Below are 27,582 nucleotides of genomic sequence, written 5' to 3' on the forward strand. Positions count from 1 at the left end.
AATCATAACCAGGTGTAAGGGCATGCTTGTCATCCCAGCTACTTGTGGGGCTGAGGTGGGAGGATCACTTGAGCCCAGGAGGTCGAGGCTGCAGTGGGCTGTGATTGTGCCACTGAACCCCAACCTGGGTGACAGAGTGAGACCCTATCTCAGAAGGTAAATAAATAAAAGGAGGCTTCCCCTAGACAACACTCTCCTCCTACTCTTGCCCATTGAACAGGGTGACCAAATGTCCCAGTCTGTCCAGGATTGAGGGGGTCCAAGGCCATTAAGTATTAAAGCTTGGAAAGTTCCAGGCAAACTGGGACAGTGTGGTTCCTTATATTGGATATCTGGCCTCTCTATATGTTGAAGCATCTGCCTGCCTCACTTGGGCCATGAGTCCACTGTAGTTAGCCAGGTAGAACCATGTGTGTCTAGTAGAAATAGGAATACATGTAACCAGTTGCATAACAGATTCAAACAATGTAACAACAGTGTGAAGGAGCAAGGCAGTACCTGGTGGTAACAGTTATGCTGAGGATTCTGGGTGTTACCAGTGAAGCGGCTGAGATCCCGTGGGGCTGGGATGATGGAGAAAGTCTTTTTGGTAAGTGGAGTCCATTCAGGTCTTGATTGGATGAGACAGAATCATCTCTCACAGAGAAGGAAGGCAGCGACCTTACTGGGGCATGAGGTCCCTGGTATCCACGTATCAGTCCCCAGGGAAAATTTGGATTGGTCACATGTCAGTTCCTGAGCCAAGTTCTGTGGCCAGAGGAATAAGGCGCTGACCGGCCAGCCGGGATCACACGCCCATCTCAGAGTCCTGTTGGGTGCTGACTGTGGTACTAAGAGGATCCCGTGGAGTGGAAGTGGAGCTCTAGAAGGAACTCAAGGTGGCTTGGTTTGGGTTTCTTGGAAAGCAGAGTGGGAAACAAAGGTTCCTGTGCTCCTCCTTTGGTAGGGAGGTGACCTCAGGGAGCAGTCGCGAGAGAAAGGGGAGCATAGCTGGGAAGGAAGTGGCGCCAACTCCAGGGTGTGTTATGGAGCTGGCCACGGCTGGTAACAAATATAACTGCTTGCTCAATCCCAAGGACCACCCTCCGGGAAGCTGCACAAATGTCTCTCGGCACAATCTTTTTGGGAGAAAGGGAGAATAATTTGTGCACAGGCTCCCAGCTTGTGTTGGGTCACCTGAAGTGTGTAAATTGTCTCTCTTTGCTGGTTGTGGATGGGTGGATGCAGTGTCTCCCATCCTAGTATCCAGGCAAGCCTAAGGGGCGCACAGCCAGGACCTGAGGCAGGGGCTGCTGGGTGTGCCTGGGTGAAGCCTGAGTCCATGCAGAGTTGGTGGTCTGAGCTGTGGCTGTGGGCCAATGGCCCACAGATAAGTGAGAGGGTCCAAAGTAGCACAGAAGAAGCGTCTGACAGGAAAGGAACTTGAGAGCATGGGATCCGATAACACTGAGTCACCACCGTCCTCCTCAAGAATACCTGGTGTCCATGCCTCTAACTAGGGCTTCCTGGTGTTTGCACAGAGATCATCAGGTGGCCGGGAACGATCAGACTGGAGCAGTCATTGGGTGGAGGGAAGGTCAGCTGTCCTAGTGAGATCCAAGGACAGTCCTTAGCCCCTGCTAAAAGGAAAAGGTGGAATTAGTTAATCACCTCTGTGGAACCCAGAAAGCTCCTCTAAAAGTTGCTCAGCAAATATTTAATGAAGCTGAACAGAAGTCATAAACCTCAGTTCCCTTGTTTTCTTGCCTGTAGTGGAGAGTTTCTGACACAGCCGAGGGTGTGGATGTGGGTGGAGCTCCAAGGTCAAACCGCTTGGTTTGAAATTTTGCCAGAGGACCTGGAGAGGGTGGCAAGCTGCTGGGTGGCAGAACATCACGGAAGAACCATGTCCACCCAGCCCCAGCGCCCAGCCAGAGAGGGATGAGGAATGTGGCCTCAAGCCTGCGCCGTGCAGGAGTCTGTCCAGCTCACCATGTCCTGGTCAAGCCCCAGCCCTCCTCTCTCCGCAGGAGCCAGAAGGTCATAAATCCAAGGAGCTCAGTCCCATGTCTTGGCCTTCAGGGCTGAGGAGGGAGACAGTGACCCTCAGTGGCTGTTTATGGGGCCGGTCATCATCTACCCAGACAGGAATAGTCAAGTCTTCTGCAGTTTGACGGGAACGTTGCCAAGGTAAGGAAAAAAAAAACTATGAAGACATTGGCCTTGGTGACACAGTATGACATTTATTTATTTATTTATTTTGAGATGGAGGCTCATTCTGTCTCCCGGGCTGGAGTGCAGTGGCTAGATCTCGGCTCACTGCAACCTCTACCTCCCAGGTTCAAGCAATTCACTGCCTCAGCCTCCTGAGTAGCTGGGATTACAGGCGCCCAGCACCACACCCAGCTGATTTTTTGTACTTTTAGTAGAGAGGCGGTTTCACCACCTTGGCTAGGCTGGTCTTGAACTCTTGACCTCGTGATCCACCCATCTCGGACTCCCAAGGTGCTGGGATTACAGGCGTGAGCCACCGCGCCCGGCCTAGTATGACATTTCATATGATTCAAACACATACGTGCCTTGTTTGCTTGGTTGGTCTGGGCATACCTGTCCCCACAGTGCCCTGGAACTCTCCCATCCCAACACGTAGCATACTGTCCAGTAACTTCCAGTTTCTTCTTCTACCCCACTAGACCGTCGGCCCTGCCAGGGTAGGGTTCGTTTCTTGTTCACCTTTCCATGCCCAGCACACAGCCCAGGGCCCATCGCCCTACAGGCTCCACAGCGATGCTCCGAAATCCCATTTAATGTCTTGTTCTAGACGTCAGGTCTACCCAGACAAAGAGGTAGGAGAGTCTGGTCCATCTTGGGGATACCAGGACTGTGAGCTCCTAGAGGACAGGGCCAGCATGCTGCCCCTGTCTGTCCCTGGTCCCCAGCAGGGCCCAGAACATAACAGGGCTCAAGAATATGTGTTAAATGTATGACTGACTCACTTCTTACTCACTCCTGTTTTGGTTCCATCCCAGTCTGCAGCCTGGGTGAGCTGAACAATGTCATGCACAAAAGAAATTCTCTTAACAGTTTGGAAAACTGTGACAACACCTTCTCCGTGCAGAAACGGAAGTGGAAACCTGCCGTGCACCTGGGACCCCAGGGAGGGGTGACCTTGTGTGAAACTGGTAGAACGCAGCCCTCCTGAGGCAGGGCATCTAATTTCCCAGGCTCTTGGCTGCCCAAGTGGGGCCACTAAAACCCTGGGACTTGGCACCAGTCACCGAAATGCTGTTCTTTCCACTCTGTTTGCCCCAATTCTGGTAAATGTGAGTTTTATTACCAGCAGCAACAACAAGAAGACAAAGTCAGAAGCGATCCAACTGGAAACCTTCCTGGGTTTGGAGGCACAGCCTCTGCTCAGCACAGCCTGGCCTGGGGAGGCCTGGGGATAGCAGTCTCCCTGGTAACAGTCTCCCTGGACCAGAATCAGGAGCTCAGGGACAGCTCTGCTTGGGAGGGGTCACCTAAGGGAGAAACAACCTGGGTGGGCCTGGGTCTCAACCTGGGATTGCAGGCCTTGGAGGTGGCTGCCCCCTGGGTGGTCAGGGGCTAGGATGCCCTCCGTGACGCCTGGAGAAAGGGGCACTCCTGAGACAGGATACATTTCATCCCCTCCCGCCCTGCTGCTGTAAGGCTCCCCATCACCACAGCTCTCTGGGCAGCCCAGGCCTGACCCGGCCCCCATTAACCAGGCATTTCTGAACGCTTAGAAAATCAAGTTTTCTATTTTAAAATAGAAAGAAAGGGTTTTTCCTTCCCAGACCAGCTAAAGCTGCCCCATTTCCCAAATTACATAGTGCTCCGTCTGATTGCCGCAGCTACTGCTTCTATCTGCCTGAATCCAGAGAGGCCTGGAGACTCCCCCAGGATGGGTAAGCCCTACCCCCCACTTCCCACTGAAACTGCATGGTCAGGGCCTGGGCTGGGAGCCTGCAGATGGGCGCCCAGGCTCGCAGTGGCTGCTGTGCGCTGAAACCACAGCAGATGGGGCTGCCCAGGCTGGGACTGGGGCTGGGAGTGGCCTCCTCTTAGAAGCCTTCTCCTTTTCCCTACCTCTACCACAAAGGGGAGCCCTCCTGAAGCATCCAGGAAAATGAAGCTGGGGGGGTTCACCTGCATTGGGGTGCAGCTAGTGGTGAGGACGCGGACCAGAGGCTCTCATGGAGCACATGGAAGCTGTAGGTTTACAGCACTGGCTTCCAGTTAGTGGGAGCTGGTGTTGGGGACTTCGGGTCAGGAGCAGAGCGCAATGCGAGCATTGTTCTCTAGGAGGGGACAATGGGTCCCAACCTGGGAGACCCACCGCCCAAACACCCTGCCCAGAGCCAAGACCAGATTCCTCTGTACTTGCTGCATCTCCAGTGTGACTCACAGGAAGAAGAGGAGAAAGGCTGAGGGGATTGGGGGGGTGAGGATACTAGACGAAGAGAGGGAGCAGAGACAGAGGAGGTGGCAGCGGCAGGTGCTTAAAGGACTTGTGGTGGGAGAAGTTTTCCACCATCGTCTGGATGCTGTGTGTGCTCAGGATTGTCTAAGTGAGAGTGAATTCTTTTGAGCCGTGGGCTGTACAGAGACATGCTTCCAACTGTTGTGGGCTCCACTGAGAACTTTAATGCTATCAACAACCATGTGAGATAGACATTATTATTTCCAGTTTATAGAGTTGGAAACTGAGACTTGGAGAGATTGAATAACTTGCTCATGCTTGCTGTGGCGGCTAGTATCCAAAGATGGCTGCAGACAACCTTGCCCTCCCTATACACACATGCCACTTCTCCCTTCAAGAGGTGGTGCTTATGTCCCCTCATCTTGAATCTAGGATGGGCTCACAACTTCTTTGGCCAATAGAATGTAGGGAAAGTGATGTTCTGGGACCTCACAGCCCAGGCATTAAGTAGGCTTGACAGCTTCTGCCTCCTCCCTTTTGGGACCCAGCCTCCACGTTGTGGGGAAGCCCAAGCTGGAAAGAGAAGAGGACTATTTGGAGGAGGGTTGAGGCTCTCAGCTGACAGTCCAGCTGAGCTCAGAACTGATAGGAAGCGATCGTTGAAGTAGATCTTCTTGCCTCCCTAAAGACAGCTCAGATAATGACACACACGGCACAGACACATCATCCCTGCTCAGCCCTTCCAAACTGTAAAATCTTGAGCACATAATGACTCTTTTTTTTTTGAGACAGAGTCTCACACTGTTGCCCAGGCTGGAGTGTAGTGGCACGATCTTGGCTCACTGCAACCTCTGCCTCCTGGGTTCAAGCGATTCTCCTTCCTCAGCCTCCCAAGCAGCTGGGATTACAGGCACCCACCACCACGCCCGGCTAATTTTTTGTATTTTTAGTAGAGATGGGGTTTCACTATGTTGGCTAGACTGGTCTTGAACTTCTGACCTTGTGATTCGCCCACCTCGGCCTCCCAAAGTGCTGGGATTACATACATGAGCCACCGTGCCTGGCCAATTACTCTTTTAAGCAACAAGGTTTGGAGTATTTGTTATACAGAAATAGATAACCAAAACAATCATCCAGCCAGTCAATGGCAGAAATGGGATTCTACCCAGGTCTGGTAGTCCAGAGCCCACTGTCTTGCCACCAAGCCCCAGGGCTGCTCTCCTACCACTGACACGCAGGGTATCATCCAAAGCTCTGAGTCTTCACCCCAAGTTGAGGCTGCTCCACTTCCTTTCACGTCCTGCTCCCTGAACTCCTAGCTCAGCTGAGGGTTAGCGGGGTGCAGGTGGCCTCAGGGTCAGGCTCCCCATGGCAGCCCCTCCTCCGCTTAGAACCAGCTGCCCCAGATGCCCGCTGGGGGAGAGGACATTTCTAAGGAGAGAATGATCGCAGAGTCCGGCACACCTAAACCATCTGTTGACCTAATGAGACTTTCCTATCCTTTTCCCTTTCCCCACATCTCCTCCTCCAAGTCTAGATAAAGACTCCACAAGTCCAGGGAAAAAGAAATCAGACGCTGGTGAGGTAGCGGGAATGGGACAAGGGGTCCCTTTGTCCTCTATACCCCCGTCACTGGGGGTTGGCTCCAAGGAAGAGACTTGTCAGCCCCTCAGGGATCTGAGAAAAGAGGGGGATTGCGCCCATGAGTCAGACATTCCAAAATAAAGGACGTGCAAAGGAGGCGACCTCAAACCAACTGTGCGACTCTTGCCCATCCTCCACTCCTGGCTGCTAACTGAAGGCCGAATAGAGAGAACATTTCTTTTTTTTCTTTTTTAGAGACAGAGTTTCACTCTGTCAGCCAGGCTGGAGTGCAGCGGTGAGACCATGGCTCACTGCAGCCTCGACCTCTCAGGCTCAACCAGTAATGCCAAATAGCTGGGACTACAGGTACATATCACCATGCCCAGCTGATTTTTAAATTTTTTTGTAGAGACAAAAAATTTAAACAGCCCTTGTTTCCCAGGCTGTTCTTGAACTCCTGGCTCACCCCTGTGCCCAGCCCGAGAGAACATTTCTAAGGAGAGAATTATCACAGAGTCCGGCACACCACCCCTCTGCCTTATGCCTAGTGAGAGGGGCTTCACTGAGACTGCTGGGAGACCCGGACATGGGGCCTGGGAATAATTTGGAAGGGGGCCCTGTGGACTGGGTGAGGGCCAAGTGCCTGGGGAAGCAAGTAGTGAGAGGTTGTGGCCGGAGCTGCCGGCTTGTTGCTTGGAGCACAAGACAAGAAGAGGTGCGTGCCAGCAAATGGCCCGTTCTGCTGGATTCTGTAGCATCAAAGGGTGTGTGAATGTTTCAGAAGCTGGTCTGAGTTACTTAGATCCAGTCCAAGAAAATGAAGCTGAGGGAGAGTTCGCCTGCATTGAGATGCAGCTGGCAGTGAGGACGGGGACCAGAGACTCTCATGGAGCATCCACCTGAGGGAGGGTGAACTGGTGCCAAGTGATGCTAGTGCTACAGTTTGGATCAATGTTGGAGGTGGGGCCTAATGGGAGGTGTTCTGGTCAGAGGTTGGATCCCTCATGAATAGATTAATGCCCTCCTACAGAGGCAAGTGAGTTTCACTCCATTGGTTCCCACGAGAGCTGGTTGTTAAAAAGAGCCTGTGCCTCCCGTGTCACTCTTGCTTCCTCTCTCTCCACGTGATCTCTTCATGCGATCTCAGCATGTGATCTCACGCCAGCTCTGTTCGCCTTTCTGCCACGAGTGGAAGCAGCCCGAGGCTTTCACCAGATGCCCAGTCTTTGTGAGCCTTTTCTTTATAAATTCCCCAGCCTCAGGTGTTCCTTTACAGCAACACACACCGACTAAGACAACTAGTGACCTCTCCAGCTCCAATGCCCAACGCCAAGCTCTCACCCTACTGTCCCAAACTTGGAGGCACCGAGGAGCCTAGTGAAGGGGAGGAAAGGCAGGGGCATGGAGGAAAAACCCGCCAAGTTCCCCATGCGCCTTGTAGGCTTCCCATGTGGGCAGGTCTGGGATGGGGCAAGGGAGCAGTTTTAACTTCAAATGCCATCTGGAGTCTCAACTGTTTTGATAGTTAGATGTTGTAATTACTGAAATTGGATTTGTGTGACTAAAAGTTACCCAAGGGATTTTTATTATCTTGGATGGACCAAGAAAAACCAAGAAACCTACCTTCAATTTCATCCAAGGTCAGAGGAAAACCCACCTGCCAAACAAGTTTGAAGAGGTATTGGGGAGAAATTGTTTCCTGATCACACCCTACGAGGCTCCCTTGTTCAATAAAACTGTGACACAAATACTGGGAACAATTCTGGTGAATTTAGGAAGAAAGGAATTGATTGACGGGACACTGGGTGGCTCGGAGTCACTGGGTGGGCTGGAGAAAGCACTTCAGCAATTGGGAGACCACAAAGGGAACTGCAGGCTCCAGAATGTGGAGAGGATACCACCACCTCCCTGATGCCCACAGGACCCTGTGTTGCTGTTGTCCCCTCTACCAGGATGCATTTTTCACTGCCCCTCTTCCTGAGTCACTTGTCCCTATGGCATGGTCTGGGTGTGATATGGTTTGGCTCTCTTGAGCAATTCAAATCTCATCTTGAATTGTAATCCCCACATCAAGGGAGGAACCTGGTGGGAGGTGATTGGATCAGGGGAGCAGTTTCCCCCATGAATTCTCACTCATGAGTTCTCAGTTCTCACAAGATCTGGTTGTTTGATAAGTGTCTGGCACTTCCCCGCCATGCTCTCTCTGTCTCTTGCCACCATGTAAGACTAACGCGTGCCTTGCTTCCCCTTCGCCTTCGGCCATGATGGTAAGTTTCCAGAGGCCTCCCCAGCCACATGGAACCACGAGTCAATTAAACCTCTTTCCTTTATAAATTACCCAGTCTCAGCTAGAATCTTTATTGCAGTTTGGAAATGGATTAATACAGAGAGGAAACATCTGATTGACTGAGCCTGGTCACATGCTTGACTCCAGCCCCAAGGGGCACTGGGAAAGCCAGATTCAGCATAACAATAGGGATACATCCTGAGAAACGCATTGTCAGGCAGTTTCATTGTGTGAACACTGTAGTGTGCACTTACACAAACCTGCATGGCGTAGCCTACTGCACACCTGGGCTATACGGGTTAGCCTGTTGCTCCTAGGCCGCAAGCCTGTGCAGCATGTTTCTGTACTGAATACTGTAGGCAATCGCAACACAATGATGAGTAATTGTGTATGTAAACATAGAAAAATACAGTTCAAAATACAGTAGGAAAAATAAAAGTATGGTCCACCTGTATAAGGCGCTTACCATGAATGGAGCTTGCAGGACTGGAGGTTGCTCTGGGTGAGTCAGTGAATAGATGGTGAGTGAACAGGAAGGCCTGGGACATTAGCGACCACTTCTATAGACTTTATAAACACTGTACATTTAGGCTACACCACATTTATGAAAAATTTGTTCTTTCCTCAATAATAACGTAACCTTAGCTTACTGTACTTTTTTTTTTACTTTATAAACTTTTCAATTTTTAAAAACCTTTGGACTTTTTTATAATAATACTTAGCATAAAACACCAACACACAAAGCTGCACAAAGTATTTTCTTTGTACCTTTATTCTATGAGCTTTTATTCTTTTTTTTTTTTTTTTAAGGCAGAGTCTCCTTCTTGTCACCCAAGCTGGAGTACAATGGTGTGATCTTGGCTCACTTCAACCTCCGCCTGCTGGGTTCAAGTCATTCTCCTACCTCAGCCCCCCAAGTAGCTGGGACTACAGGCACGTGCCACCACGCCCATTTACTTTTTGTGTTTTTAGTAGAGACAGAGTTTCACCATGTTGGCCAGGCTGGTCTCGAACTTCTGACCTCGGGCCATCCGCCTGCCTCGGCCTCCCAAAGTGCTGGGATTACACCATGCCCAGCCCCCCTTTTTTTCTATTTAAAATTTTTTTTTTTAACTTTTGAACTTTTGAGTTAAAAACTAGACACTAACACACACATGAGCCTAGGCCTACACGGGGTCAGGGCCATCAGTGTCACCATCTCCACTTCCACATCCTGTCCCACTGCAAGGTCTTCAGAGGCAACGCATGCATGGAGCTGTCACCTCCTATGATGACAATGCCTTCTTCTGGAAACCTCCTGAAGGACCTGCTGAGTCTATTTACAGTTAACTTTTTTTTTAAATAACTAAAAAGAGTACACTCTCATTAACAATTAAAAACACACGTGTAGTAAATATGTAAACCAGCAACATAGTTGTTTATTATTATTATCAAGTATGAAGTACTACACATAATTGTATGGGCTGTACTTTTATATGACTGGCGGTGCGGTAGGTTTGTTTACAGCAGCATTGCTACATACACATGAGTGATGTACTCCAACCTTACAATGGCTGTGACGTCACTAGGCAATAGGAAGTTTTCAGCTCCATTGTAATTTTATGGGACCACTGTGGTATGTGCCGTCATTGTTGCCTGAAACGTTGTTATGTGGTGCATGGCCGCATAGTAGTAGGTGGCTGGTGTCTCCCATCAAAACTGTTTTGGAGGGGCAAATCCCAAATACAGGAACATGATTCAGATGATGGCCCCCGGGGGGGAAATGGAGGGCAAAAATTAATATCTTTGAAAAGGGCAAACTGAAGTAACGACCGAGTTTACCCAGAAATTATCCAGATTACACATTCTGCCCACCAGACTAAAGGAAGATTTGAAAACTAGATTATTACACAAAACACACTATTATACAAAAATAAAGATACCAGTAAAGATACTTTGGACACCTGAGTTTGTGGCTATGAAATTCATACTCACCCCAGAGATAACGCAAGAAATGAACAGAAGTAATCAATGAAAAGCTGCTGGCATCCTGCTTGAACACTGTGGGCACTCACTCAGTAAGCTGGGACAAGGGTGCTGACTAAAATCCCTCCCCTCCCCTCCATCCCCTCCCTCCCCTCCCTGACCTCCCCACCTCCCCGTGCCTCCTACTCCGGACCTCCCACCCCATTACCTCACTGCTGCCAGCCTTCCCCTTCCCATCAGTCCTCCGTTAGGCGTTAGGCTTAGGCGCAGAGCCCTGGCTCCTGCAGGGCCAGGCCAGACGTGGCTTCCAGTGACAGAGCCCTTTGTCTCACAGGTGGGAGGCTGATGAGTGACCTTCATTGGCTCCCACATCTCTGCCTCCGTGTTCTGGCAGCTGGAGTGGGCGCAGCATGCAACAAGGATACAGAGATGCCACGGTGGGCCACTATGACTGGCGACCCTTCTAGGACTGCACCCCCCTCAATCCTTGCTGCCCCAGGCCCTAGACTCAAAGTCTCCCTTCCAGTCCCCGCAGGGAACAGGCCCCAGGAGGATCGCAGGCTGCTCCCCGTGCCTGCTGGCCCTCAGAGGGCGAATTTCCCTTTCCTGTTGCATTTTGCCCACTCTCTGACATTCCTCCTCCCCACTTTCAAAGCTCAAATGATTTCCCAGGAAGCCCGCACTAGTCACTCTGATCTCTCCCTCCTCTGAACCCTGTGCTGCCAGGTCACATGCAAAACACGTGTCATTAAAGCTGGAAAAGACCTTCAGAATGACTTTGTCCGAACTCCCCATTTTACAGAAGGGCAAATTGGAGCCCAGAGACGGTCGTAGCCCACCACAGCTGTACAGCTGCACCAGGGGACAATGGCAGAGTCCAGATCCCCTGGGCCTCTGGACACAGGACCCCCTCCTTACTTCGGGGACACTGCATGTACTGCCTTGGGTGGTCTGCTGTGCCTCCCCATGAGGGCACGTCCCATGGAAATGGGCTCTTTTTCTTTCCCAGGCAGAGCGCTGGAGGTACCCAGGGCCCCACACCCGACATGGCCAGGAAGGGCAGTAGCCAGTCCATCATCATTCCCGAAGCAGTTATCGGAGCTCTGAGGTCCCTGATAAGTAAGACTCCAGCACCAGTGGGTGGTAACTCCTTCAGGCAGAAGGCTGAGCACGGTTTCCATGGAGACCGCCCAGGCTCTGGTTTCCAAGACAACACTTGCACGAGGTTACAGAGCTTCCTATTTATGTCAACTTAACATTTCCAACTGCTCTATTCTTCTGGCCAAACCTGGGCCTAATGCAAGGCCTCCTTTCTAGGATGGGTGACAGTCCTCAAGGGCTGGAGGGAAGCAGTTGAGACTCTGTGCAGTTAGGTGAAAGTGAGACATGGCAGCCAGCAGGGCGTCCTCCAGCCCAGGGGCAGGTGTACAGGGACCAAGACATGCTCATGCTCATGAATTATAAAAAGGTGTGGAAAGAGACATAGTCCTACAGCTTCCTGCCATCCCTGCTCTCCAGAGGGAACTGGTGTTACAAGGCTTTGAGTGTGCTTCCAGAAATAGGATATGCACATCCATAGCGCTATCACTTAAAAAATTCACAAACGGGATAGAGATAAATATATACTCTTGCTCTTGCCACCTGCTTTACCCTAATTATAGATTTCAGAGAACTTTACACATTAGCACAAACAGATCTACCTCATTTTTTGTAATGGCAACAAAATACTGTACTTTTTAAAAAAACCAAGTCTCCAACTAAAGGGCATTTGTCTTTAGTTTCTTGCTATTATAACAATAAATATGCCTGTACATATACTTTTGCATATCCTATGGAGTGCATCCATAGGATGCATTCATCGCAGTGAAACTTCTGGGTCAAAGACATTGCATTTTAAAATTTGATACTGTGAAACTAATTTACTCCCATTATAGGCTGATGTTACAGAAAACATATATCTAAAATTCCTAAACAAAATGTTAGCAAATGGAATCCAGTAGTGTAGACATAAGAAAATACCTCGTGACTAAATCAGTTAGTAATATTCGCCACATTAACAGATACGCAAACATATGAATAGATGCAGGAAAAACATTTGATAAAACAACTTAACATCAATCCTTGATTAACAATAAAAACACTTTGAAAACTAAGAATAGAGAACTTCTTAAATCTCAAAGAGTATTCTTCTAATATTTACAGCTAAACTATATTCAAGGTGAATTTCTTTAAATCAAGAACAAAACAAGATTTGTGGCTATTACCATGGTGCCAGAGCTCCTACCCAGTAAGATAGGACAAGAAAAATAAATAAAAGTTTTAATTACTTGAATGGAAGAAACAAAATTTACTCATAATCAATTACCAGAATTGCTTGTATAGAAAGCACAAGGCTGGGCACCATAACTCCCGCTTGTAGTCCCAGCACTTTGGGAGGCTGAGGCAGGCAGATCACTTGAGGTCAGGAGTTCGAGACCAGCCTGGCCAACATGGTGAAACCCTGTCTGTACTGAAAATACAAAAATTAGCCAGGGTGTAGTGGCGCGGGCCTGTAATTCCAGTTACTCAGGAGGCTGAGGCAGGAGAATCACTTGAACCCGAGAGGCGGAGGTTGCAGTGAGCCTAGATTATGCCATTGTACTCCAGCCTGGACGATAGAGCGAGACTCAGTCTCAAAAAAAAAAAAAAAAAAAAAAAAAAAAAAAAATTCCTCAGAGAACTCTGTGGAATAAGAAAGACAGTCTGGCAAATTTGCTGGATCAATACTCAAAAATAAATTATACTTCTACACATTGGCAAAAAAGATATAATTATTAAATATTATAAAAACACATATAAGGGACATGGGAAGCAATGTAACGAAAGATTTGTAAGACCTCTACTGAGGAAAGTATAAAACTATGTTGGAAGACATTAACGATGCAGATTTTAAAAACACCATGTTCATGGGTGAGAGCACTCAATATCCTGATTTCAGTTCTCCCCAAGTGGATCTATAGATTTCATATAAGTTCAATTAAGAACCTCAACAGAATTTTCCATGAAACTTGGCAGTTGTTTCTAAAATGCATATGAAGTACCAAGAATAGGCATGGTACTGCTGGAGAGAATCAAGGTAGGAAACTTTTAGTACCAGGTAGCAAGACTTACTTTAAGTGTGGTTATGGTCCAAAGGATAGACCTGATGAACAAAGTAGAAAGCCCAGAAGTAGACCTTACGCATAGAGAAACTTGATCCTTGCAGACATATACTGTAGCTCAGTGGGGAAAGAAAAACAAAAACAGAAAAAATGGTTATTCCTACCTCACACCATACCAAGGATTAAACTCCTGGGGATTCATAAATGTAAAATACAAAACTCTAAAATGAATAAAAGAAATTGTAGAATAATGCCTCTTCAACCTTGGGATAGGAAAGATTTCTGAAATGATATGCAAAAGGCCCTAACCATAAGGAAAAAGATGAATAAATTTGACTACATTAAAATCAATAATTTCTGTTCATCAAAGTGACCACAAAGAAAGTGAGAAACCTATGTACATGTGATGCTGTTTGTGAAAAAACAAAAAACCAAAATGAAACAAACAAAAAAAAAACATGAGAAAGCAAGTCATGAACTTGGGTAAGATACTTACCACCCATCAATGAAAATATGTAAAATATAAAATGTATAAATATATAAATAACTCCTACAAATTAGTAAGAAAACAAAGCAACCAATAGAAAAATAGGCCAAAGAAAGCAAATAGGCATTGTATAGCAAAGGAAATTTGAGGGTTCAATAAACATGTGAAACCAGGCCCACTTTTCTAGTAATCAAGGAGACAAAACTAAAACCATAATGAAATACCATTTTATTTCCAATCCATTGGCAAAAAACGTATTGCTAACATTAAGTGTTGACAAGGATGTGGAATGAGCAGAATGTCTATGCAGTGCTGCTGGGAGTGTAAATTGGTTCAACTTCTTACAAAAAACAATCTGCTAGAATTTGGTGAGTTGAATATTTGCATACTGTGTGACCCAGTGCTCAGGTGCCCCAGGAAGAAATGTTCATGAAAGCACTGTGATTGTAAAAAAAAAAAAATCAGAAAAAAATCCCAAGACCCATGGTTAGTCATTGTTTCATAGGTAATTAAGCTGTATATTCACATAATGAACAAATATACAGCAGTAAAAACGAATTAAATATTACTGTAGGTTTCAACATGGACAAGCCTTAAAAGGTTTGGAGGGTGGGGAAGCAAGTCAGAGAATAGTATTTGTATTTTGTTACCACTTTCATAGGGTTCAGATGCAAGCAAAACTTCCTTAGGGGTTCTTTGATATGTGGTACAATTAGAAAGCAGAACAGAGAAACCCAAGATAGGAATTACCTGGATTGGCTAATTAGTAGAGCTTAAGATTGGCTAATTTATGGAAAATTGACATATTTTCAAGATTGTCTTTGGTTCTAAGAATAGGTGTGTCTTTGCACTAATTCAGACATTTAATGTCCCCCACGAAATACAGAGGGGAGAGGGATGGAAGGGAGTGTTGGGATGATGCCTGAGTTTCCAGCAGTTCCTGGCATCCCTGAGCATGCAAGCCTGTCCCCATCTACAGGCAGTCTTTCCCTCCCCTTGAATCTGAACTGGTTTTGTGACTTGCTTTGACCAAGCAGAACCAATGAAGTAACATTCTGGGATTTGTGGTGCCAGGTCTTAAAGGACGGTCAGCCTCTGCTTCCCCTCTTTTGGAGCTCAATTGACAAGCTGTAAGGAGGGCTAGGCTAGACCATTAATGATTAGAGGCCATGTGGAGAGAGGCCCTCGGAGGGTGAGAGGCCATCTTGGTTGCTCGGGCCGCAGCTGAGCGCCCAGATGAACATAAAGCAGCAGGCACGGTTATCCCATGGGGACCCCTCTGTCATCCAGCTGAACTCAGGCAACTCACAGACTCGGGAAAACTAAGAAACCACTGTGTCAGGCCACTAAGTTTTGGGGTGGTTTGTTATGCAACAGGAAGAGAAGAAGAGCATGCAGAGACTCTCAGTGGTACTTGGTAGTCTTTTGTTTCATAAGTTGGCTGGTGGGTTTCCAGAGATACATTGATTAATACATTTTATAACTTACACACTGACTTACATGTAGTGTTCTGTATACAACAAATACAAATGAAAAAAAACACTGTGCCGGGCATAGTGGCTCACACCTATAATCCCAGCACTTTGGGAGGCCAAGGTGAGAGAATTACCTGAGGTTGGGAGTTCGAGACCAGCCTGATCAACATGGAGAAACACCGTCTCTACTAAAAATGCAAAAATTAGCTGGGCATGGTGGCGCATGTCTGCAGTCCCAGCTGCTTGGGAGGCTGAGGTGGGAGAATCACTTGAATCTGGGAGGCAGAGGTTGCAGTGGGCCAAGATTGTACCACTGCACTCCAGCCTGGGTGACAAGAGCGAAACTCTGTATCCAAAAAAAAAAAAAATGCTTCACAAACATCCAACCCTAACTTGACCTGTAAAAACGTATCTCTTGGGCGGGCACGCGGTGGCTCATGCCTGTAATCCCAGCACTTTGGGAGGCTGAGGCAGCTGGATCACCTGAGGTCAGGAGTTTGAGAATGGCCTGGGCAACATGGCAAAACCCCGTCTCTACTGAAAATACAAAAATTAGCTGGCATGGTGGCACGCGCCTGTCGTCCCAGCTACTCGGGAGGCTGAGGCACAAGAATCACTTGAACCCAGGAGGTGGAGGATGCAGTGAGCCGAGATGGCACCATTGCACTCCAGCCTGGGTGACAAAGCGAGATTCCGTCTCCAAAAAAAAAAAAAAAAAAGTGTCTCCCTAGTTTTGATTTGCAGAACTGTTTATATTATTTGTTCATTTATCTATTGGGTTGTTCATTTTTCATAACGGTTTATAAGAACTTTGCATATTAAAAAAAATAGCCCTTTTATGCCCTGTGTTTGGAAAGACATTTCCCTGTTTACTGCTTATAAACCTCTTGGCTTTGTGGTATACTCTGCTGTATATCAATTCTAACTTTTCGTAGACCAATTTTTACCTGGTAGATATCATGCTTAGAAAGGCCATTCCTCCTCCAAGATTATCTTTTAAATAATCTCTTCAAGTACTTTCATAGTTTCATTTCATAATTAAAATCTCTGATCCATCCAGCATTAATCTTGTTCTACGGAAGTAGAATCCAGATTTTTTGTCAAAATGGTTATCCTGCTATTCCATTAAAAATAACCCACGTGGGCCAGGCACAATGGCTCACACCTGTAATCCCAGTACTCTGGGAGGCTGAGGCGGGCGGGTCATCTGAGGTCAGGAGTTTGAGACCAGCCTGGCCAACATGGGGAAACTCCGTCTCTACTAAAAATATAAAAATTAGCCAGGTGTGGTGGTGCACGCCTGTAATCCCAGCTGCTTGAGAGGCTGAGGCAGGAGAATTGCTTGAATCTGGGAGGGGGAGGTTGCAGTGAGCCAAGATTGCCTTACTGTACTCCAGCCTGGGTGACAGGAGCAAGACTCCATCTCAAAATAACAACAACAAAAAAAGCAAACCCACATCTTCCACTAACTGGAAATGCTGCCATAATCGTATATTAAATTTTCATGTAATTTAAGTCAATGTCTGGGCCCTCTATTGGGTTGCACTGGGCTCTGCCTTTGCTACACCAAACTCCTTAATTATTGTGGTGTATAATGCTTTATATCTGGAGGGCTGTTCTTTACCCTTTACAGGACCTACCTGACGATTCTCTGTTTACTTTCCTCAAAAGAATTTATTGTGTCAAGTTAACAAATAAATCCAGTTGGCATTTTAATTGTGATTGCATTGCATTTCAATCAGCAAATATAAAAAAAACCCTGATGTCTTTGCATGATTGCCTTGGGATCTGGGAACAAGGTGTGTCTGCACTAATTTGAGTATTTTATGGCCCTCACTGGATACTGAGGCTTAACAGCACCAAGCGGGTGGGTACCCATACTGGTCCCCAGGGCAGGGTACAGTTCCCACCTCTGGGGTCCGCTTAGCCATGGCTCTGGCCAGCTCTGCTGCTGCTTCCAGAATTCTCTAGAGAATGTGACCCTGTGATTATCACACAAAATCTTACTTCAGATCCCCCAGGAATGGTTACAAATTGTCCAGACATGGTGGAGAATAGGACACCGCCCTTGTGCTTAAGGACATGCAATAATGATGTCATCTGCCAGGTAGAACATTACAGGGTGGTTTACAGGCACATAAAGCAGCATGACCTTGGGCGAGTCGGTAAGCTCTCCCAGCCCTGTTCCCCTCCTCACCCAGAAAGTGTGAACTCTACCTGGCTCAGAGAGCGGTCGCAGGGATCCAGGGTGCTACGAAGGGAGATATCCCACACTCCTTGGCTGACTCCAGGATGTCCAGCTCTTTAGGGGCCAGATGTCAAGGTCTGCAGCGTTCTCCCTGCCTGCTGCCCCCGAGGTCCAGCTCCTCAACTCTGCCCGGAGCACCCCTCCTACACCCATCTCCCCTCCAGCCACACTCAAGTCAAGGTCAGAAGTAAAAGATTTTTATTGTTCTACAGACACTTCTGAAAAGAGATCTAATTGAGAAAATATACAAAGCATGTAAGAGTTTCATCCCCAGAGACTGACTGGAGGTATTACAGCCCTCCTCTCCAAGGCTCAGGGCTGAGAACGGTTAGCATATCGAATGATCAGTAAAAACATGCAAAAGTGAGAAGGAAAGGGAAAAAGGTGCATTCCCCTAAGCTGAGGGGGATGGAATTTCAGAACAGAGGAGGCAGGGTGGACAAGTACCAGGTGGCTCTCCCTTTCCCTCGTGTTATCTTTCAAAACAGTTCCAAGTTTGGAGAAAGCAACAAGCTCCACCTACTCAGCAGAACCCACGGCTCGTTGCCCGTGGACATGACTGAGCAGTGACCTTGCCTGCCCCGTTCCTCAGCAGCCCATCCCACTGCCTTGGCTGCGGGGACCCTGCTTGTGCTCCTGGGGGGCAGGACTGGGGGTCCTAGCTCCTTGCTTCTTTGGTTCCACTCAGAGAACAATTGTGCTTGACAGACTCATCCCCACTCCCCAAACTCCAGGCTCCTGCTGGTGGGCTGAAGGCACTGACAGGAGTCCCCGGGACACCCCCAGGCAGTCACCTTCCCTTGTGCTCTGGTGGGTCCATCCCTGGGCACGTGGTCCCACCCTCAGCTCAAGCCCCAGGTCTAGGAATAGGGACAGTGAAGAAAGTGTACCCTCCAAGGAAAAAGCTTTTGGGGACCTTTCTAACTGTGCAGGTATTTCTGAAGCCCATGCCGCACCCCCTAGCCCTATCCCCTTGCCCAGGGCCTCACATGCGCAGCTCCCCCAACTGGTCCTTCCCCTTGGGCTGTCAGTGCAACTGTGGGCCCAGGCTTTGGCAGGCCCAGCTTCAAGACAGTGGGACACAGAAACATTTTGTGGCATCCCCTCTCCCTCCGCCACACCCAGGAGGTCAGCAGAGATGGGGGCCCCCCAGAGAGATCACGGCTCTGGTACAGGGAGGCAGGCAGGGGGGCAGAGGAATGGAGAGACATGTCACCTCTATAGAAACGCGTCCAAAGTACAAGCTAAGCAGGGGGAAGGAGGAGGCCCAGAGAGTGGCCGGAAATAAGAAAAGAGGAAGACGGCAGGGGGTTCTGGGTGAGGGGGGCCTCACACCACCCCACAGATGAGCGTCTCCACCACGAAGGTGTTCTCGAAGTGGCGGATGGCATTGCAGTTCTTGGCCCCTCGCTTGTTGATCCCTGGGAGGAAACAGAAAACCCCAGTGAGGCCTACATCCTGGCTGAGTCAGAAAGACCACCAGCCTCAGCCTGAGCCACAGGAGGGCCAGGAAGTGACACCCGGCCCAGATTCACCCAGAGAGCACAGTGACAAATGGGGAGAGCTCGAGAGCTGGAGTCAGCCTGCCCACGTCTGCCACCCCCCTGCTGTGTGACCTCCGGGGTGTTAACCTCTCTGTACCTGTTTCCTCATCTTTAAAATGGGCAGCAAAAATAATAATGCGGATGAGAATGACTTACACTCTTAAGAGGTCATAAAGAAGGCCGGGCGCAGTGGCTCACGCCTGTAATCCCAGCACTTTGGGAGGCCGAGGCAGGTGGATCACCTGAGGTCGGGAGTTCGAGACCAGCCTGACCAACATGGAGAAACCCTGTCTCTGCTAAAAATACACAATTAGCTGGGCCTGGTGGCACATGCCTATAATCCCAGCTACTAGGGAGCCCTGAGGCAGGAGAATTGCTTGAACCTGGGAGGCGGAGGTTGCGGTGAGCCGAGATCGTGCCATTGCACTCCAGCCTGGGCAACAAGAGTGAAATTCCGCCTCAAAAAAAAAAAAGAGGTTATAAAGGGCACACAGCATTGCCCGGCGCATGGAAGTTCTCTGCTAACGCTAGCTGTTATTGTTGCTGCTCTCTCAGCTGTCTGACAGCTGGGCTAGGCACTGTCTGAAGATAACTACGGTCTGGGGCGCGGGACAGGGGCTACAGTGGGTGAAGCTAGCCACTCACGCCTCCGCGTTGCCCGGCGCCGGAGCCGGTAGGTGTCTTTCCCATTGCACAGGTGGTAGATGAAGGACCCCAGGGCCTCCTTGTCACTGACGTGCTCTGTGACCACCATCTCCTCCTGGATGATGTACGTCTGCGGGAGGTAGGTCCCTCTCTGCAAAACAAGGTGGCCGCCGCAGTGAGTCAGTCCCTCAGGCTTTCCTCCAACCCCTCACCCAAAATGCCAGCCCACCTTCCTCCTCCAGAGGCCCCTGGGCTGGCCCTTCTGATGTCCCCAGGCACTTCCCGCCTTGTGCCTGGTGCCTGCGCCTGTGCTGCCAGGAGCCATGGCGCGTGCATGAGTCTGTACCCAGGGCACAACCTTGAACACTGAGGAAGCCGGTCTCAGGGCGTGGACTCTGGAGATGTGGAAGCAGGGGGATAGCAGAGGCGAGACCAATCTGGGTAGAGGGCCCAGGTGACAGCAACGTCTCTTGCTTCCCCAACCCCTGACACAGGAACTTCCTGCACCTCAGACCTAGCCTCCATGAGACAGGGGGCAAGGGAGGGACAGGACGCTGCAGACACCCCCCAACCCCCCGCGCACCTTCACGTTCATGAGGAGCTCCCAGAAGTTGCGAGGGGGCAGCACGATGGTGGTGTTGAGCTCGATGACGTAGCACTTGTCCAGGGAGATGTCATGGTATGCGGTCAGACCCTGGGAGGAGAAGGGGCCGGGTCAGTCTCTGCAGGAGGTGACAGCTAACCTGGGCAGGGCTGCAAGAGAAGCTTTGGCCAGCAGGGGCAGGAATCCCACCATGCCTTCCTGGGGCCCTGGGCCTTCAGCAGCAGGCCACCCCAGACTCCTGAACACCTGGGTGCCGCACTCCCTTTTCCTGCTCTTCTCTTAGCCTGTTGTAGAAGATGCCACATGATAGAGGAAAATAGCAGCTATTTGCTCAACGCCTCTGTTGTTACAAAGTTTCTCATGTTTACAGAGTTGAGGTTTGGGAAACATCGTAACATCCCAGCTGTGCATTTATGAAACCTGTGAGGGCCAGCCATTCCTGGGCCAGCATGGACCTCAGCGCGAGATGCCCCGTCCCAGGCCCCATGGGGGTGACATGAATATGCACGAGACCCACTCTGCAGAAACCCACTGAGCTGTACACGCAGTGCACTCGATGGTGTATGTACTACCCCTCGATACAATACACTGGTCCCGCCATGACAGCCAGCGTGCAGCTGGCAGGAGGCCAAGGAGCAAATCAGCCTCAGCTAGTTCACACTCGGCAAGAACCACTGTTGCCAACAAGAGAAACGCAGCGTCTTGAAGAGCCTGGTAAGCCTAACCATAGACACCTGCTGTACTCTAGGAGTCTCCTTTCACTCCTGCTCCCCTTGCCCTGGGTCCCCGGGACACCTGCCCACCCCCCAGGCCCTGGCCAGCCTCACCCGCTGGAAGTCATGGATGATGTCTGCAGGATCGCCGCCACCAAACTGGGGCACAGGCACATTGATGCGCTCGTAGTTCTCGTCGAGGTAGATTTTCACGTCCTCTTCCAGCTCCATCTGAGTCCGGACCTGGGAGGACAGGGAGTCCTCATACAGCACACCACAGCGGAAGAAGTTATCTCGGGCCAGCTGAGCAAGGTGGAGACAGAGACAGACAGACAGTCAGAGAGGCTGGTCATACAGTGCACTCCGCAAGGTCCCCTCTGCCTACCTGTCCACTGCATGCCCCAAAAGCCTGGGGAAGCAAGAAGAGCAGGGACTGTGAGACCCATTTTGCAGATGGAGACACTGAGACGGTGGGGCATCAGGTCAGGGTCTGGGACTGCCAGTGAGGAGATGAGCTGAGTCTTGGGCAAGGCGCTTCCCAGCTTCACAAATGGGAGGGAGGATGAGCTGGGTCTGCCAGGTCCTCGGTAGCAGACCTCTGTGGGCCTCAGTTTCCCCATCTGTAAAGCATGATGATCCCTAAGGTCCCTTCTGGCCTCCAATTCCCTGAGTCTGTGACTGGGAAATGGAGTGGACCAGCAGGAGTAGGACCTGGCCACCTCTGTGCCCTCCACAGAGGTGCAGACACCAGAGAAAGAGCCTGGGGTTGGCAGGGGGTCCACAGGGACGAACCTAAGAGTTGGGCACCTAGGCCTGTGCACGCCTGCCTTTCCCGTCACCTGCTGTCCTGGCCTGCAGACCTGGAGGGGCCTCACGTGGCAGGTGGGGAGGTGGAGCTGGAGGCAACACTGTTAGGGTCTCGTGCCCCCACCACGGTTATCTCCACGTCCAGCCTCGGACAAGTGCCATCACCCTTCCTGGACATCCCTGGCCCCTGTCTTGGAGAAACCTTGACAGACACTGTGTCTGGCGGGCCAGTCCAGTCACTCCATCAGTAACGGAGGCCAGGCAGCCTGGCGCGATCCCATCAACTGAATGGCCGGGCGGGCCAGTCTGCTCACTCTTACTTCTGGAGGGGGCTCCTGGAGGAGCCTGTAGATGCATGCTTGGGACTGCCCGGCCTGGGATGGGCAGGATTCCACCGTCTCTGTTTGATTCAGTGCAAGTTCTCCAGGGAGGATGAGTCATGGCAGCATGGGGGCTCCTGCGGGCTGTGCAGGGATGACAGCCCAGGGAAGGTGAGGCTCTGGGGCTGCGTCCCACTGTGGCTGGACACCCCGAACACTGTCCCAGGGCCCAGACCCAGGGGCTGATGGGAGGTGTCCACACACCGAATTGGGGTGTGGGGAGAAGGGTGTGAGTTGAGGGTGGGACAGAGGAGACCAGGAAATGCTGGACCAGGTCCTAGGGTAGGGCCACAACAGGAAGAGGCCTGGGGGAGGGTCCTGCACAGGACCCTGGAACAAGGGGGACGCAGGTCATGGAGGGGGTGGGGCGGGGCAGGGGGATGCTGCACAAAAAGGGCAGTTGACAGGTGTGTGTGAGCTGAGCTTTCAAGGGGGAAGCCCCAGGAATGCAAACTCTTAAGCAATTTCCATCGTGGAAAAACTGGGGGACAACAAAGGTAAATGCTTAGGAGTGGGAGGTCACTTGGGTCATAAAAGACTGGCAAGTCCCAACCTTTGTGCCACCCTGAGGTTCCCTGTGAGTTGTACGTAGGTTTATCCTTTCAATTTACCTACCTTCATTTCCAACTACACAGCGACTCCCTCCCTCCCAGGTCTGGGTTGGCCTAGCTTTGTGCCCAGGTACCCTGGGGAGGGGGGTGGCAGGTGGCAGCAAGGACGCCCTCCCGCTTCTGGAAGGCGGTGGTGGAGAGCGCCTGTACCCACCCCTCTCCCCCTCTTGTTTGGTAACCCAGATGTCCATGCACAGGCAGAATCAGGTCAGCCTTAAAGCGTGACCCGCAGGTGCAGAGTCTGATCTCTGGAGGGGGACTGCAGTTCGTTTCCGCTGGACCTGAGTTTCTGGTGAGAATTCCCCAGGGTGGCCCTGTGGGGCGGGCCCAGTGCTGTCACCTGCATTCATGCTTGGCTCTCCAGGACAAGGGGCTAAAGGTGGGACTGGCCTGCATCCAAGGACGCCCCAAGGAGGAGGGGGTACCCCAGTCTTGCGGGCTGGCTGGGCACTCACTCCCACCTGAGGGCATGTCCGGGGCTTCCTGCTGCCCCCTTGCAGGCACTTCCCTTCCCTCCACGCCTCTCTAGATGTGACCCTTTCTCGAGGCCCCCTCCCAGCCCGGCCCCTCACCTGCGCAAGGAAGAAGTATCTGTAGATGTAGACAGAGGCGAACACCAGGCCCATGAGCAGCACGACCATGCCCATTGACAGGTAGCACACACCGCCCACCGAACCCCCCCTCTTGGATCGATGCTGTGGGGGCTGCTCCTCCTGTGGACAGCAAAGCTGGGTCAGTGGGGGCCAGGGCCCCTCCCCTGGAAATCCCCCCTTCCCTGAGTCAGGCTTCACCCGCTGGCTGGGCCCGGAGGGAGTCCTGGGGGAAAGGGATGACGCCTGGAAGGGAAGGGCAGGCCCACCAGGGTCACCTGGACTCGTCCTGGCTAAAGTGAAACTGAGACAAACCTTGAAAGAGACACCAAGACACACTCAAAAGAGAAACCGAGACACACCTGGAAGTCACTGAAAGGGACGCACCGGGTTCAGCAGGTACGTTTTGAGTTATCTGAGCTCTTAGGCCTCTTGCTTATACCAGCCGTGACCATGCTATATTATTTCAAACGGAGGATGGGGGATGCACCGACCTGGCCTCGGTGACTTCAGGGACTTAGAAATGTCTATAGGAATCGAGACACACCAGACAGGCTGGGAGCCGCTGCTCTGGGTAATGGGGAGCCTGGGGAAGGCTTTTGAGCTAGGGAGTGACAAGATTCACTCTAAAACCAAGGGGCAGAGGGTAGACTAAAATGAGGGCAACGGGAGGGGGGCAGGCTGCATAAAGGCTGCTTAACTCCACCAAGGAGGCCGTGACTGATGGGGGTAGGGGCTCCAGGAGCCCCATGGGGTCTGGGCATGGGTGCTTGTCCCCAGCCAGGGAGCTCTAGGCCTGCGATCCACACTGGCCCCCCACAGGCACCGACCAGCACAGTCAAGCAGGCTGTTACAAGTGGTGTAACAGCTACAGGATGAAGCCCGGAAGCTTCCGTACACCAGGGAGCTCCTGCCAGAAGAGAAATGTCCGGAAGGCCGGGCTAGAAGGCTTCTGGAAAAATGTGCTCTGGGAGCCAGAACTGGGCTCAAGATCACAGCTGCGGGGCTGCCAAGAAGCCAACCTAACCCATCTCCAGGCCACACGTGTGTGGGGTGGTGGACGTAGGTATGTGAGTATAAAATTCAATAAAACTGCTTTACCCAGAGCACCAACCAAGGGCCAGCCAGGTGAGCTTGGTCAATTTGCTGTTTGTTCTCCTCTCCACCTCCCATGCCTTCCCCCGGCCCCTTGCTCACCCTTGGAGATACTGCAAAAGCCCCAGGGCCAGTCTCTGCCTCCAATGTTCACCATTTAATCCCTCCTCCATGGTGTCCAGATACGGCCAAGAGCGAGGTTAGAGGTCAGTTCCTGCAGACTGCCGCAGTATGGGGGAGGGGAGGGGATCTAGCCCCAGAGCCTGAAGCTTCTCATTCTGGCTCTGCCACTACCTGCCTGCTTAGCACTTCCTGGGCCTCAGCTTCCCCATCTGCAAAATGAGCAGGTCAGACCAAGTGACCTCTCAGGCCCTTTCCAGCCAGACGTTCTGGGATGGGAACAGATTTCCTTTCTCCCTCCCCACTGGAGGGGGTGTGGTTCAGGCCTAAGTGACTCAGGACAGGCCCTATCTCTTAGCACAGCACATGGGTCCTGCCCTGGGGGCTCCTGCTGTGCTCCTCAGGTTTCACCTCCCACCCTTTTAGAGCACAGGGGAGTGTGGGGCCTGGGCCCTGGGGAGCTGAGGGTCTGACCTGCCCTGCTTTGGAAAAGGACAGAAAACGTCTGGAGGACCCTCCCTTCACTGGGGACATGCATGAGCAGGTCAGCCGGCCCCCAGCATCCTCACCATGGGGTGCTCCTGCCTGTCCTGCACCCTGACCCTCAAGTCTGCCCGCAAGGGAGCCTGCCTGGAGGGTGTGGGAGGTCAAACCACTGCCCTCACTGCCTGGCCCATGAGGAGGCCTGGGGCCTGTCCCCACCTTGCCCCGCTTTAGGGGCCCCGTGAGCATATGGACCACCCACCCACTGTCATGTCCTCAGCAGCCAGGGTCACTAACTAAGGTCACCAGCAAGTGGCGGGCATGGCCACAGTACACAGGGCCCTGAGGGACAGCTGCTGGCCAGAGGGGGTGGGGACTAAAGGGCTCCGATTTTCCAATAGACTCCTGGGAGCTGCAAGAGACGGGGGTGCCACATTCTGCTGGCATCTCCCAGGGATCAAGCCACCCAGGAGCTCTTGCAAACCAGGCGCCAGGGATGCCCTCCTGCCCTTCTGGCGCTCCTGAGCAGGTCTTAAGGAAAGGTGGCTGACCTTGACACAGGCCAGGCTGCCTACAGCAGCTGCGAATCCTGCCCTTAGGACACAACATACACCAGGCGCAGATTGTATTTAGGGGTCAAGTGGGGCTACAGGCCCACGGGGGCGCTGCAACCTCCCCCTCCTCGGGTCTCCCATGCAAAATGTGAGCAGACTCTGCGTGACAGGGGTTTTGCTGGGATTAAACCAGACAAAGAACCTAAAAGCCCTTTGTAAAGGATAAAGTACTAGATAAAAATAGCAGATCTTTATCAGCCGAGCCTTTCCTTTTTAGGGCTGCCTCTGTGGACAGCTGTTGAGGTTGCACTGTGGCCAGACTTTTGCTTCTGCATTCTGGAAAACCAAAGAAGCTAGCTTGTGAGATTGCTAACAACCGGAAAGACAGAAAAGGAAAAAAAAAAAAAAAAGTCAAAGTGCTACATGTGAGAGCCCGAGGGCCTGTTCCACAAGTCAAATTCACCGACAAGGTGAGGCCTGCTAGCTTCATAGCAAAGGGCAGCCTCGCCTTTCCGCCTTTCGCCTGCCTATCCACCTTTCTGCCTTTCTGCTGGGCTGCAGAACTGGCTCCCATGTCTCCCTGTGCTGGGGGAGGGGCTGGGCTCAGAGGCCCCAGAGAGGGAGGTTGGAGAAGGCAGAGCAGGGAGAAGGTGAGGCTTCCATGGCCCCAGCTGAAGAGCAGCAGTGGCAGGTGTGGCTGAGAAGGGCAGGGGCTCCTGCCAAGACCCCTCACTGTGAAGGCTGGGGATCCCCCACCTTACCTAGACTGGTGGTGGGTACTCCTCTTTCACGGCCCTGCTGATACCCCCCAGCACACAGCAGGGCTCAGCCACCCTGCCACCCTCCCAGCTCCCCTCCAACCTGCAGAGCCAAGCCCCCAGAGGCACCATCGTGAGCAGAAGTGCAGAAGGGAGCATTCTAGGCTACCAGGAAGCAGACGGGAAAGCACAGATGTCCCTGCTTGGAGGCAAAGGCATTTCCTCCATAAAGCCCCACACAGAGGGAGAACCCCTAAATCCTGCCCCAGTGCTGCCTCTGCCTACTGTGCCCAATCAACACCGAGGCTCAAACTCCAAAGCCCTGGAACCCTCACTGTCCCTTTGGCCCTCAAAGCAGCCTGTGATCTCAGGGTATTTACACCTGTCTGGGGACAGTGGGGCATCAGGGAGCCTGGGCTCAACCCAGAGCCCTGGCCCCTCGGGATCCCTGATGCCCAGGTCACTAGAAAGATGGCCGAATGGCCCGCCTTCCTGAGACCCCAGGTGCTCCACCTATCATGCTGTAGACTCAGAAACATGTTGCTCCCCACAGGAAGCAGTTACAGCGAGGCATCTGGGGACGGGGGCTCCCATTTAGAAAGTAGAAAAATATTGCGTATTGTTTCCAAGGCAACAGAGCTCTCGGAGTGAAGGGCGCATGAGCCAGAAGTCCAGGGACCTGAGAGAGGCCTGGGCCTCTCCCTGATAGTTTGAACTGAGACCCACGGGGGCACTCATTAAATGATTTACCAAAACCAGGGCCAAAATGGTCAGGGAGAAATCAGTCAACTGTAGCATTAACTCGGTAGACCCCCAAGGCTGGAGGGGAGCGCTTCCCGGCCTGGCCCCTAGTAACAATGTCCAAATTAACTGCAACTATGATTGCAGATTGCAGCCTGCCTGGAGGGGTTCGGCAGCCAGAAACGCGCTCCTGAGGCCCAGGCTGAGAACAGGGAAGATGGGGGTTAGGGGGGCGGTCTCATCGCACCACATCTCTCCTGGTCCTCAGCAGCTTTCTCTCGCAGGCTCCAGACCACAGAGGCCAGGGCACCCATCAAGTGTGTGTGTT

The 27,582-nt window shown here is 51.4% G+C and overlaps 1 protein-coding gene and 1 long non-coding RNA gene across 4 annotated transcripts in view; both read right to left on the reverse strand.

The window, feature by feature from the left end:
• Positions 1-11,268, reverse strand: part of LOC105552420 — an 18,713-nt gene extending 7,445 nt beyond the window's left edge. Inside the window, exons 1-3 of the long non-coding RNA XR_001008006.1 lie at positions 10,468-11,268; positions 1,972-2,185; positions 499-1,616 (exon numbers count right to left, since the gene is read on the reverse strand). This is a non-coding gene — a long non-coding RNA (uncharacterized LOC105552420). The remainder of the gene's footprint in view (positions 1-498; positions 1,617-1,971; positions 2,186-10,467) is intronic.
• Positions 11,269-17,789: 6,521 nt separating this feature from the next.
• ITM2C (integral membrane protein 2C) lies at positions 17,790-23,796 on the reverse strand. Of its 3 annotated transcripts, none has more exons than XM_011998088.1 (6): positions 23,705-23,796; positions 23,486-23,626; positions 21,230-21,418; positions 20,382-20,492; positions 19,799-19,949; positions 17,790-19,030 (listed from the first exon to the last, which is right to left on the reverse strand). In XM_011998088.1, the coding sequence occupies exons 2-6, from the start codon at positions 23,558-23,560 to the stop codon at positions 18,939-18,941; spliced, it is 618 nt and encodes a 205-aa protein (XP_011853478.1). In that variant the 5' UTR covers positions 23,561-23,626; positions 23,705-23,796; the 3' UTR covers positions 17,790-18,938. The 3 variants fall into 3 exon arrangements, with proteins under 3 accessions (XP_011853478.1, XP_011853475.1, XP_011853476.1); XM_011998085.1 differs by lacking the exon at positions 23,705-23,796 and adding an exon at positions 19,430-19,440 and having other exon boundaries at positions 17,791-19,019; positions 23,486-23,658; XM_011998086.1 differs by lacking the exons at positions 20,382-20,492; positions 23,705-23,796 and having other exon boundaries at positions 17,791-19,030; positions 23,486-23,658.
• Between the last annotated feature and the right edge of the window lie 3,786 nt (positions 23,797-27,582).

This window comes from Mandrillus leucophaeus, unplaced genomic scaffold (genome assembly GCF_000951045.1).
Source record: "Mandrillus leucophaeus isolate KB7577 unplaced genomic scaffold, Mleu.le_1.0 Scaffold555, whole genome shotgun sequence".
Taxonomy (NCBI): Eukaryota; Metazoa; Chordata; class Mammalia; order Primates; family Cercopithecidae; genus Mandrillus; species Mandrillus leucophaeus.

What these genes read in the sequence shown, in the direction of transcription:
- ITM2C (XM_011998088.1), bottom strand. Translation starts at nt 23,560, where the DNA reads ATGGGCATGGTCGTGCTGCTCATGGGCCTGGTGTTCGCCTCTGTCTAC. An exon ending in GATACTTCTTCCTTGCGCAG is followed by an intron (nt 21,419 to 23,485) that starts GTGAGGGGCCGG and finishes CACCTTGCTCAG; the next exon opens with CTGGCCCGAGATAACTTCTT. An exon ending in GCGCCGGGCAACGCGGAGGC is followed by an intron (nt 19,031 to 19,798) that starts GTGAGTGGCTAG and finishes GTTTCCTCCCAG; the next exon opens with GGATCAACAAGCGAGGGGCC.